Source organism: Ranitomeya variabilis, chromosome 2 (genome assembly GCF_051348905.1).
Source record: "Ranitomeya variabilis isolate aRanVar5 chromosome 2, aRanVar5.hap1, whole genome shotgun sequence".
Classification (NCBI taxonomy): Eukaryota; Metazoa; Chordata; class Amphibia; order Anura; family Dendrobatidae; genus Ranitomeya; species Ranitomeya variabilis.
In genome coordinates, this window is record NC_135233.1 from 1,116,414,281 (window position 1) to 1,116,428,168 (window position 13,888).

Sequence of the window (13,888 nt, forward strand, 5' to 3'; positions counted from 1 at the left end):
AGCGCTTCCGTGCCAGGCTAGAAGCGCCAGAAAAGTGGGCAGAGCCACCTTAGGGTGCCATAGTGCGCTTCCGGGATGCGGCCTACACATTGGCCGAAGCCGGGGGCTACATTTTTACAGCCGGACGGTGGGTTACCTCAGAGATGTTGGCCACAGGGAAGTCTGAGACTGCCTGTGAGCATGTGAATATCCCACTGCAGAGGCCCATCGCTGACAGGATCCACTCACCATCGGTGAGCGTCCCGGCATGGAGCCGCCGTGGATGTCGGGTATTGCAGCGTTGCCGATGCAGGGATAAACCTCAATCCATCATCCCTTTGTTAGGGAGGTGGAGAGGAACCGTCCGCCTCCTTGTGCCATCTGCTTTCACAGTGGTGGGACAGTGGGGGCTGCTCGGACGCCATAGAGAGGGGCCTCTGTACATCTATGGAGTTCAGTCCCCGGGTGGGCAGGGCCAGTTGTCCGGTATTAGGCCTGGCTCCAGGAGAGGATACATGGAGGCGACACTCCATGTGGTCGCCTGCTGCTGGTGTGGGGAGATGGGGACCGTGAAGGAACCGTCACCCCTGAAGTGAGCTCAGGCTTCCCACGTCGCAGGAGAGGGTACGGGGAGGTATACTCGCCGTGCTCGCCTGTTGATGATTCAGGGGAGATCAGAACCTTGAAAGTATCCGTCGCCCCCTTCACTCCGTTGATTAAAAAATAAAAATTTACAGAAAAGTAAAAAATAAAATAAAAACGTTGGGGTCTGAACCAGACCCTGTGTGCCTCCTAAAAACACTAAGCAAGAACTGGTTAGCTGAGAGCCAGCAGGTGGTGTATACTGCAGGGGAGGAGCTGAGAGCCAGCAGGAGGTGTATACTGCAGGGGAGGAGCTGAGAGCCAGCAGGAGGGTGTATACCACAGGGGAGGAGCCGAGAGCAAGCTGGAGTGTGTATACTGCAGGGGAGGAGCTGAGAGCCAGCAGGAGGGTGTATACTGCAGGGGAGGAGCTGAGAGCTAGCAGGAGAGTGTATACTGCAGGGGAGGAGCTGAGAGCCAGCAGGAGGTGTATACTGCAGGGGAGGAGCTGAGCCAGCAGGTGTATACTGCAGGGGAGGAGCTGAGAGCCAGCAGGAGGGTGTATACCACAGGGGAGGAGCCGAGAGCCAGCAGGAGTGTGTATACTGCAGGGGAGGAGCTGACAGCGAGCAGGAGGGTGTATACTGCAGGGGAGGAGCTTAGAGCCAGCAGGAGGGTGTATACTGCAGGGGAGGAGCTGAGAGCCAGCAGGAGGTTGTATACTGCAGGGGAGGAACTGAGAGCCAGCAGGAGTGTGTATACTGCAGGGGAGGAGCTGAGAGCCAGCAGGAGTGTGTATACTGCAGGGGAGGAGCTGAGAGCCAGCAGGAGGGTGTATACTGCAGGGGAGGAGCTGAGAGAAAGCAGGAGTGTGTATCCTGCAGGGGAACTTTCTGTGTATCACTTAGTGTCAGCCTCCTAGTGGCAGCAGCATACATCCACGGTCTGTGTCCCCCAATGAGGCGAAGAAGAAATAGAAGAGTTTACCTCTCCACTCAGCAAATAATAATAGAAATATAGAAGAGTTTACCTCTCCACTCAGCAGATAATGATAGAAATATAGAAGAGTTTACCTCTCCACTCAGCAGATAATAGAAATACAGAAGAGTTTACCTCTCCACTCAGCAAATAATAATAGAAATATAGAAGAGTTTACCTCTCCACTCAGCAGATAATGATAGAAATATAGAAGAGTTTACCTCTCCACTCAGCAGATAATAGAAATATAGAAGAGTTTACCTCTCCACTCAGCAGATAATAATAGAAATATAGAAGAGTTTACCTCTCCGCTCAGCAGATAATAGAAATATAGAAGAGTTTACCTCTCCACTCAGCAGATAATAATAGAAATATAGAAGAGTTTACCTCTCCACTCAGCAGATAATAGAAATATAGAAGAGTTTACCTCTCCACTCAGCAGATAATAATAGAAATATAGAAGAGTTTACCTCTCCACTCAGCAGATAATAATAGAAATATAGAAGAGCTTACCTCTCCACTCAGCAGATAATAATAGAAATATAGAAGAGTTTACCTCTCCACTCAGCAGATAATATAAATATAGAAGAGTTTACCTCTCCACTCAGCAGATAATAGAAATATAGAAGAGTTTACCTCTCCACTCAGCAGATAATAATAGAAATATAGAAGAGTTTACCTCTCCGCTCAGCAGATAATAGAAATATAGAAGAGTTTACCTCTCCACTCAGCAGATAATAGAAATATAGAAGAGTTTACCTCTCCACTCAGCAGATAATGGTAGAAATATAGAAGAGTTTACCTCTCCACTCAGCAGATAATAAAAGAAACATAGAAGAGTTTACCTCTCCACTCAGCAGATAATGATAGAAATATAGAAGAGTTTACCTCTCCACTCAGCAGATAATAGAAATATAGAAGAGTTTACCTCTCCACTCAGCAGATAATGATAGAAATATAGAAGAGTTTACCTCTCCACTCAGCAGATAATAATAGAAATATAGAAGAGTTTACCTCTCCACTCAGCAGATAATAGAAATATAGAAGAGTTTACCTCTCCACTCAGCAGATAATAGAAATATAGAAGAGTTTACCTCTCCACTCAGCAGATAATAGAAATATAGAAGAGTTTACCTCTCCACTCAGCAGATAATAGAAATATAGAAGAGTTTACCTCTCCACTCAGCAGATAATAGAAATATAGAAGAGTTTACCTCTCCACTCAGCAGATAATAGAAATATAGAAGAGTTTACCTCTCCACTCAGCAGATAAGAATAGAAATATAGAAGAGTTTACCTCTCCGCTCAGCAGATAAGAATAGAAATATAGAAGAGTTTACCTCTCCACTCAGCAGATAATAATAGAAATATAGAAGAGTTTACCTCTCCACTCAGCAGATAATAGAAATATAGAAGAGTTTACCTCTCCACTCAGCAGATAATAATAGAAATATAGAAGAGTTTACCTCTCCACTCAGCAAATAATAATAGAAATATAGAAGAGTTTACATCTCCACTCAGCAGATAATGATAGAAATATAGAAGAGTTTACCTCTCCACTCAGCAGATAATAGAAATATAGAAGAGTTTACCTCTCCACTCAGCAGATAATAATAGAAATATAGAAGAGTTTACCTCTCCGATCAGCAGCTAATAGAAATATAGAAGAGTTTACCTCTCCACTCAGCAGATAATAGAAATATAGAAGAGTTTACCTCTCCACTCAGCAGATAATAATAGAAATATAGAAGAGTTTACATCTCCACTCAGCAGATAATGATAGAAATATAGAAGAGTTTACCTCTCCACTCAGTAGATAATAGAAATATAGAAGAGTTTACCTCTCCACTCAGCAGATAATAATAGAAATATAGAAGAGTTTACCTCTCCACTCAGCAGATAATAATAGAAATATAGAAGAGCTTACCTCTCCACTCAGCAGATAATAATAGAAATATAGAAGAGTTTACCTCTCCACTCAGCAGCTAATAGAAATATAGAAGAGTTTACCTCTCCACTCAGCAGATAATAGAAATATAGAAGAGTTTACCTCTCCACTCAGCAGATAATAATAGAAATATAGAAGAGTTTACCTCTCCGCTCAGCAGATAATAAAAGAAATATAGAAGAGTTTACCTCTCCACTCAGCAGATAATAATAGAAATATAGAAGAGTTTACCTCTCCACTCAGCAGATAATAATAGAAATATACAAGAGTTTACCTCTCCACTCAGCAGATAATAGAAATATAGAAGAGTTTACCTCTCCACTCAGGAGATAATAATAGAAATATACAAGAGTTTACCTCTCCACTCAGCAGATAATGATAGAAATATAGAAGAGCTTACCTCTCCACTCAGCAGATAATAATAGAAATATAGAAGAGTTTACCTCTCCACTCAGCAGATAATAATAGAAATATAGAAGAGTTTACCTCTCCGCTCAGCAGATAATAGAAATATAGAAGAGTTTACCTCTCCACTCAGCAGATAATAATAGAAATATAGAAGAGTTTACCTCTCCACTCAGCAGATAATGATAGAAATATAGAAGAGTTTACCTCTCCACTCAGCAGATAATAGAAATATAGAAGAGTTTACCTCTCCCCTCAGCAGATAATAATAGAAATATAGAACAGTTTACCTCTCCACTCAGCAGATAATAGAAATATAGAAGAGTTTACCTCTCCACTCAGCAGATGATAATAGAAATATAGAAGAGTTTACCTCTCCACTCAGCAGATAATAATAGAAATATAGAAGAGTTTACCTCTCCGCTCAGCAGATAATAGAAATATAGAAGAGTTTACCTCTCCACTCAGCAGATAATAGAAATATAGAAGAGTTTACCTCTCCGCTCAGCAGATAATAATAGAAATATAGAAGAGTTTACCTCTCCGCTCAGCAGATAATAGAAATATAGAAGAGTTTACCTCTCCACTCAGCAGATAATAATAGAAATATACAAGAGTTTACCTCTCCACTCAGCAGATAATGATAGAAATATAGAAGAGCTTACCTCTCCACTCAGCAGATAATAATAGAAATATAGAAGAGCTTACCTCTCCACTCAGCAGATAATATAAATATAGAAGAGTTTACCTCTCCACTCAGCAGATAATAATAGAAATATAGAAGAGTTTACCTCTCCGCTCAGCAGATAATAGAAATATAGAAGAGTTTACCTCTCCACTCAGCAGATAATAGAAATATAGAAGAGTTTACCTCTCCACTCAGCAGATAATAGAAATATAGAAGAGTTTACCTCTCCACTCAGCAGATAATAATAGAAATATAGAAGAGTTTACATCTCCACTCAGCAGATAATGATAGAAATATAGGGGAGTTTACCTCTCCACTCAGCAGATAATAGAAATATAGAAGAGTTTACCTCTCCACTCAGCAGATAATGGTAGAAATATAGAAGAGTTTACCTCTCCACTCAGCAGATAATAAAAGAAACATAGAAGAGTTTACCTCTCCACTCAGCAGATAATGATAGAAATATAGAAGAGTTTACCTCTCCACTCAGCAGATAATAGAAATATAGAAGAGTTTACCTCTCCACTCAGCAGATAATGATAGAAATATAGAAGAGTTTACCTCTCCACTCAGCAGATAATAATAGAAATATAGAAGAGTTTACCTCTCCACTCAGCAGATAATAGAAATATAGAAGAGTTTACCTCTCCACTCAGCAGATAATAGAAATACAAAGAGTTTACCTCTCCACTCAGCAGATAATAGAAATATAGAAGAGTTTACCTCTCCACTCAGCAGATAATAGAAATATAGAAGAGTTTACCTCTCCACTCAGCAGATAATAGAAATATAGAAGAGTTTACCTCTCCACTCAGCAGATAATAGAAATATAGAAGAGTTTACCTCTCCACTCAGCAGATAATAATAGAAATATAGAAGAGTTTACCTCTCCGCTCAGCAGATAATAATAGAAATATAGAAGAGTTTACCTCTCCACTCAGCAGATAGAAGAAATATAGAAGAGTTTACCTCTCCACTCAGGAGATAATAATAGAAATATAGAAGAGTTTACCTCTCCACTCAGCAGATAATAGAAATATAGAAGAGTTTACCTCTCCACTCAGGAGATAATAATAGAAATATAGAAGAGTTTACCTCTCCACTCAGCAGATAATAATAGAAATATAGAAGAGTTTACCTCTCCACTCAGCAGATAATAATAAAAATACAGAAGAGTTTACCTCTCCACTCAGCAGATAATAGAAATATAGAAGAGTTTACCTCTCCACTCAGCAGATAATATAAATATAGAAGAGTTTACCTCTCCGCTCAGCAGATAATAGAAATATAGAAGAGTTTACCTCTCCGCTCAGCAGATAATAATAGAAATATAGAAGAGTTTACCTCTCCACTCAGCAGATAATAATAGAAATATAGAAGAGTTTACCTCTCCACTCAGCAGATAATAGAAATATAGAAGAGTTTACCTCTCCACTCAGCAGATAATAGATATATAGAAGAGTTTACCTCTCCACTCAGCAGATAATAATATAAATATAGAAGAGTTTACCTCTCCACTCAGCAGATAATAATAAAAATATAGAAGAGTTTACCTCTCCACTCAGCAGATAATATAAATATAGAAGAGTTTACCTCTCCACTCAGCAGATAATAATAGAAATATAGAAGAGTTTACCTCTCCACTCAGCAGATAATAGAAATATAGAAGAGTTTACCTCTTCGCTCAGCAGATAATAGAAATATAGAAGAGTTTACCTCTTCGCTCAGCAGATAATAGAAATATAGAAGAGTTTACCTCTCCACTCAGCAGATAATAATAGAAATATAGAAGAGTTTACCTCTCCACTCAGCAGATAATGATAGAAATATAGAAGAGTTTACCTCTCCACTCAGCAGATAATGATAGAAATATAGAAGAGTTTACCTCTCCACTCAGCAGATAATGATAGATATATAGAAGAGTTTACCTCTCCACTCAGCAGATAATAATAGAAATATAGAAGAGTTTACCTCTCCGCTCAGCAGATAATAGAAATATAGAAGAGTTTACCTCTCCACTCAGCAGATAATGATAGAAATATAGAAGAGTTTACCTCTCCACTCAGCAGATAATAATAGAAATATAGAAGAGTTTACCTCTCCACTCAGCAGATAATGATAGAAATATAGAAGAGTTTACCTCTCCACTCAGCAGATAATAATAGAAATATAGAAGAGTTTACCTCTCCACTCAGCAGATAATAGAAATATAGAAGAGTTTACCTCTCCGCTCAGCAGATAATAGACATATGGAGCAGTTTACCTCTCCGCTCAGCAGATAATAGAAATATAGAAGAGTTTACCTCTCCACTCAGCAGATAATAATAGAAATATAGAAGAGTTTACCTCTCCACTCAGCAAATAATAATAGATATATAGAAGAGTTTACCTCTCCACTCAGCAGATAATAATAGAAATATAGAAGAGTTTACCTCTCCACTCAGCAGGTAATAATAGAAATATAGAAGAGTTTACCTCTCCACTCAGCAGATAATAATAGAAATATAGAAGAGTTTACCTCTCCACTCAGCAGATAATAGAAATATAGAAGAGTTTACCTCTCCGCTCAGCAGATAATAGACATATGGAGCAGTTTACCTCTCCGCTCAGCAGGGAGATGATCTCCACGGCTAAGTCTATTATTCTTCTGGTGATGTTACTTTTGCCTTTGTGCATTTTTGGTCTGTCATGCAGGTTCACAGTTTCGGATTGAAACATAAGAATACTGGTTGATCTTGAGTGATTTCTTCTGACAGGTTCCGATCTTATAGAAGCTAAGTCTGCAGAACAAACAAGGGAATAATCATCAGTGACATTCACAACTTACAAACCGTTCTCTGAAAACTCTTAATTTATCTGTATAATTGCCCAGTTAGACAATATACAGTATATCAACTCAAAAATGCAGCTCATTAAAAGTATTACTTGTCCTATAATGATAGGTTTGAGGGGGGAGTTAGAAGCTGTGATGTGGCGCTGGAGTCATTTACTACTTCCATCCTCGCAGTAAGTGCAGTGCCGGTAAGGAAGGAGCAGAGAGCCAGCGCTGCACTCGCCTCTTCACAGTTCCATTTAGTGCTATGGAACCAGGACGCCTTCAGAGGGCAGCGATGCTTGAATGTGGAAATAACTGCAGAAATGTCCTATGATAACATCCTGTCCCAAGAGGGGCAAGAGGCGCTGGGTGAAGTGAGTGCGGCCCCTGCCTCTGTGACACCTGCTCTGAGACTTCTCGAAGTGTAACAGGAAGTGAAGTAAAAATAAACACATTGAACGATTAGATAGGGTTTTCCCAAAATAACGGCATCATCTACATAGTACTGAGCATCTCTCAATTATTGTATAAGCACATATAACATTTTCTATTTGTCAAATAATAGAGAGGAAGGTCAGAGAGTATTTAGAAAATTATTAATTTTTATTTATCCAAAAATTATTAAAATCAGATCAGAGTAACACAAAAAAATATGGCAGGACTATAGGGGGATAAGATATTATGTCTTTTAAAGTGAGATGTTATATGCACAACAATTAGCATTAGTATAAATTATGCACTCTGTTAACCTAATAATAAGTGGGTATCATAGCCGCAAGTAAAAATCAACTGGTCCCATCAGGGGTCCGAACATGACTAGGAAGCAGTGCATGGCTTTATAGGACTGTCTTCATATACAGACTGTCTGTGAGATCAAACAAAGGGGCAATATCAGAGTGTGTCCCGCAGAGCTTAACAAAAAGTGCAATCGTGCAAGTAAATAGTAAGTGCATAAACCTAATTAACACTCACATGTAGTAAGAGCTGCAAACCCCGACCTGCCGCCTCAACGCGCGTTTCGCCGGTCTTCATCAGGAGCTATTGTCTGGCTGCGGCCTGAGCATGTATAATTCCCTCACTGCAGCGTGCCTGCTAGCCAGTCCACAGTGAAGCGGCCCATCCGGCGACTAATTATCCTAGGTGTAGTTCCCTGACTGACCTGAGGGTAAGGGGGTGCCAGAGAGCTGCAAGATCCGAAGTGGAACTGGAAAGCGGGATATACATAAATCCCTGCAGTTCGTGATTTGTAGCAGCAGTGGGATACCTAAAATAAGCCCCTGCGGTAAATTGAGAGGTCAGTAGCCTGGTTTGTGTTTTCATCACATTGTAGCAGTGGAGGGATAACTAAGATAAGCCCCCTGTACATGTGATAGCCGGGTGCTGGCCAAAGGTCACCCCCAATCCATGACAATTAATTTTTAAATACTCTCTGACCTTCCTCTCTATTATTTGACGAACAGAAAAGGTTATATGTGGTTATACACTGTGTTCCAAATTATAATGCAAATTGGATTTAAGTGTGATAAAGATTTAATGGTTTTGTTTTTCAAATAAACTTGTGGATGGTATTGTGTCTCAGGGATCAATGGATCACTGAAATCAATCTTAAACACATGGGATAATTAGTTTTCCAGGTGATTCTAATTAAAGGAAAACTACTTAAAAATGATGTTCCACATTATTAAGCAGGTCACAGTTTTCAAGTAACATGGGAAAGAAAAAGGATCTCTCTGCTGCTGAAAAGCATCAAATAGTGCAATGCCTTGGTGAAGGGATGAAAACATTAGAAATTTCCCGAAAACTTAAGAGTGATCATCGTACTGTTAAGAGATGTGTGGCTGTATCTGAGCACAAATGTGTTTGTGCTGATAAAGGCATAATGAGGAAGATTTCTGCCAGGCAAGTTCATCGGATTAAGAGAGCAGCTGCTAAAAAGCCATTACAAACCAGCAAACAGTTATTTGAAGCTGCTGGTGCCTCTGGAGTCCCTCGAACCTCAAGGTGTAGGATCCTTCAAAGGCTTGCTGTGGTGCATAAACCTACTATTCGGCCACCCCTAAACAGTGTTCACAAGCAGAAACGGTTGCAGTGGGCCCAGACATACATGAAGACTAATTTCCAAACAGTCTTGTTTACTGATAAGTGTTGAGCAACCCTGGATGGTCCAGATGGATGGAGTAGTGGATGATTGGTGGATGGCCACCATGTCCCAACAAGGCTGTGACGTCAGCAAGGAGGTGGAGGAGCCATGTTTTGGGCCGGAATCATGGAGAAACAGCTGGTAGGGCCCTTTAAGGTTCATGAAGGTGTGAAAATGACCTCTGCAAAGTATATTGAGTTTCTGACTGACAACTTTCCTCCATGGTATAAAAAGCAGAAACGGGCCTTCAGGAGCAAAATCATCTTCATGCTAACAATGCCCCATCTCATGCTGCAAAGAAACCTCTGAGTCATTGGCTGCTATGGGCATAAAAGGAGATAAACTCATGGTGTGGCCACCATCTTCCCCTGACCTCAAACCCTATAGAGAACCTTTGCAGAATCATCAAGCAAAAGATCTATCAGGGTGGGGGGCAGTTCACATCCAAACAGCAGCTCTGGGAGGCTATTCCGACTTCATGCAAAGAAATACAAGCAGAAACTCAATGGATGCAGGAATTGTGAAGGTGATCTCAAAGATTCCTATGGTAACATGTAACTTGGCCTGTTAGGAGGTTTTGGAGTTAAATAGCTTTTTTGTTCAGTGAATGTGACCTCCTAATGCTGCAAATTCCACAAATGAGACTTTTCAGTTCTTAATATCAAATGTTTAGAAATTCTACTGTGCGTAATAATTTGGAACAGTGCATTTTAAGTTTTTATTCATTTTGGAGATTATACTGTTATCACTGGGAGGTTTCTTCAATAAAATTCCATGTATAATCTAACAGGTGATGACTTTTATTAGACTGACTGTCATTTGCACCGACCATTTAGGAAAATCTGAGAAAAATGTCATTTGCATAATAATTTGGAACATAGTGTACATTGTACGATTAGCAGGACTGGGAGCAATGAAGGGGAATTTTTAATAAAGCAAATTACAAAATTGATTGGATGTAATTTCCAAACTGGGGAGAACCCCAAATAAACCCTCACTATAAGACCATGAAATGTAATTTTATTTCCATTAAGTAAAGACAAAGGGTATAAAACGTGTTGTCGGTAATCTCAGAAGTGTGCAGCGCCCGGGATGTGGAGACATATTGGCAGAATCGCACAATATATTTTAGCCCTAGAGTCCCCAACGTTTCGCCGTGTTAGCAGCGTCATCGCCTGTGTCCCTTCCCCTGACGACGCCAGCGGGGTGACATGTGTTGGGGGAACGCTAGGGGTTAAATGTGCTACAACACAGCATAAAATCACTGCAGACCTCTGAGACAGATCAGGGACAAAACGTTCTATACCCTTTGTATATTCTTTATTTTCATTCATAGAAATAACGGTCTTCTAGAGAGGGTTTACTTGGGGGTCTCCCCAATTTGGAAATTATATACTGGATTTTTCGGATTATAAGATGCACCCCAAATTTTGAGGAGAAAAATAGGAAAAACTTTTTTTTTTTCATAAAATGGTGGTGCTTCTTATATTCCATGCGTCTTATTTACGGGGGGTGGTGGCTGCGGTGAAGCGGGGTCCCAGGGTCGCTGCTGGAGGAGGAGGAGTGGAGCGATGCTGCGCGCTGGGATGAGGGGGTGCTCGATGTGCGGCGCTCCACTGCGGGTGTCCGGTGATTCTGCGGGGGGGCTCCGCCGACATTTTCTGAAAGGCCAGAGCCCCCACGGTTTAATGGTTTCCTGTGCGGTGGAGTCCGGGAAAATGGCCGCCGGGGGAAGTGGATGTGCAGATGGAGATCTCAGCGCTGACACCACCCGCCGCACATCCGAACGCTCCCTCATCCCAGCGGCAGCAACGGTACCGGTAAGGTATACCTGCATTATAACACGCACCCCCATTTCCCCAAAAAATTTGGTGTAAAAAAAAAGTGCATCTTATAATCCGATAAATACGGTACAAATCCTCCAAAGATCTTAGTTCCTCCATTATTTCTGTTACATTGACTGGATGTAGAATAATATACTTAGATTGGACGTTTGGTTCCCCCCACATACGGGGAATCAGTGCACTCAGGAGAACTGGCACAACAGATTATACGGCCATTCTCTCCTGATAAAGGGGGAAAATAAAGACATTTGGGTCTAAAGGAACATTTCTGTGAAAGAAAAATATAGTTCTTACCGATAACGGTATTTCTCTGAGCCCATGACGGCACCACGGAGAGAGGGGATCCGCCCACCAAGGACCGGAAACCTACAGAGGTACCTCTCTCCTTCATCAGTTGTTTACTAGAGAACGATGGGAGACTAGGAGATAGAGTCTTACTTTGACATTAAACTTAATTGAGATACCGCGTGACTTATTTAGACAATTAGCATATGGCACTATGTTAATGTGCACACCCATCAGTGAAGGGAGGGAATGTACGGGTGCCATCATGGGCTCAGAGAAATACCGTTATCGATAAGAACTATATTTTTCTCTGTCCCCCATGACGGCACCACGGAGAGATTTGCAGAGATTGTACATTCAGGGAGGGACCAACGCTTCCAGAACCCTTTTACCAAAGTCAGGTCTGAAGAAGAGATAAGGTCCAATCTATAGTGCCTATAGAATGTAGAAGGTGAGGACCAGGTAGCAGCTCTACATATCTGGTCAATTGAAGCTCCGGCCTTCTCCGCCCAAGAAGTTGCTACTGCTCTTGTTGAGTGAGCCTTGACATCTCCCGGGACGGACATTCCACTTGATGAATCTGACAGGCTAATAGCCTCCGTGATCCATCTCGCCAGAGTGGCTTTGGAGGCTTTTTTCCCCTTCCGGGGACCCTGAAAACACACAAAAAGAGAGGCATCCTCCCTACTTTCTCTGGTGGCTTCTAAGTACTGCATGAGGCATCTCCTAACATCCAGTGTATGTAAGGACTCTTCCTCATTTTTAAGGTTAGGACAAAAGGAGGGAAGAGATATCTCTTGAGTTCTGTTGAACCGGGATGCTACCTTCGGGAGGTATGCTGGGTCTATTTTGAGAACGACCCTATCCTCTAAAAACTGTGTGTAAGGAGGGTTAGCAGATAGAGGTGAGGGCGAGGAGCAGGGATGTTTTGAGGGACAGGAATTTCAATGGGATATTGTCACGTCGGACGCTGTTCAGACCAGGTCGTTCGACAGACAGCGGTAATTCCGCTTTTGACCACTATTTGCTCATTGGCGTCGGCTAGGTTTTATCTACAGTCATGGCCAAAAATTTTGAGAATGAGACAAATATTAATTTTTCCAAAGTCTACTGCTTCATTTTTTCTAATGGCAGTTTGCATATACTCCTGAATGTCGGAGTGATCAGCTTAACAGCAATTACTGTACTTGCAAAGTCAATATTTGCCCAGAAAATGAACTTTAACCCCCAAAACACATTTCAACATCATTGCAGTCCTGCCTTAAAAGGAGCAGCTAACATCGTTTTAGTGATTGATCCATTCACACAGGTGTGGGTGTTGATGAGGACAGGGCTGGCGATCAATCAGTCATGATTAAGTAAGAATGACATCACTGGACACTTTAAAAGGAGGCTGGTGCTTGGTATCATTGTTTCTCTTCAGTTAACCATGGTTATCTCTAAAGAAACACGTGCAGCCATCATTGCACTGCACAAAAATGGCCTAACAGGGAAGAGTATCGCAGCTACAAAGATTGCACCTCGGTCATCAATCTATCGCATCATCAAGAACTTCAAGGAGAGAGCTTCCATTGTTGTCAAAAAGGCTCCAGGGGGCCCAAGAAAGACCAGCAAGCGCCAGGACCGTATCTTAAAACTGTTTCAGCTGCGGGATCGGACTACCAGCAGTGCCGAGCTTGCTCAGGAATGGCAGCAGGCTGGTGTGAGTGCTTCTGCACGCACTGTGAGGCGGAGACTCTGAGCAAGGCCTGGATTCAAGGAGGGCAGCAAAGAAGCCACTTCTCTCCAGAAAAAACATCAGGGACCGACTGATATTCTGCAAAAGGTACAGGGAGTGGACTGCTGAGGACTGGGGCAAAGTAATTTTCTCTGATGAATCCCCTTTTCGATTGTTTGGGACATCTGGAAAACAGCTTATTCGGAGAAGAAGAGGTGAGCGCTACCACCAGTCTTGTCTCATGCCAACTGTAAAGCATCCTGAGACCATTCATGTGTGGGGTGGCTTCTCAGCCAAGGGAATCGGCTCACTCACAGTCTTGCCTAAAAACACAGCCATGAATAAAGAATGGTACCAGAATGTCCTCCAAGAGCAACTTCTCCCAACCGTCCAAAAGCAGTTTGGCGCCCAACAATGCCTTTTCCAGCATGATGGAGCACCTTGCCATAAAGCAAAGGTGATAACTAAATGGCTCATGGAACAAAACAGAGATTTTGGGTCCATGGC

General features: G+C 41.6%; 1 protein-coding gene across 3 annotated transcripts in view; it reads right to left on the reverse strand.

Moving 5' to 3' along the window:
* The window catches only part of LOC143808882 (uncharacterized), a 459,352-nt gene that overhangs the window by 75,717 nt on the left and 369,747 nt on the right, over positions 1–13,888 (reverse strand). For 2 of the 3 annotated variants that reach the window (XM_077292049.1, XM_077292050.1), the window contains exon 2: positions 7,179–7,360. The exons of the other annotated variant lie outside the window; for it this stretch is intronic. In XM_077292049.1, coding sequence (XP_077148164.1) covers positions 7,179–7,298 — 120 coding nt within the window. In that variant the 5' untranslated portion in view covers positions 7,299–7,360. The remainder of the gene's footprint in view (positions 1–7,178; positions 7,361–13,888) is intronic. 3 annotated transcript variants of the gene reach the window in all.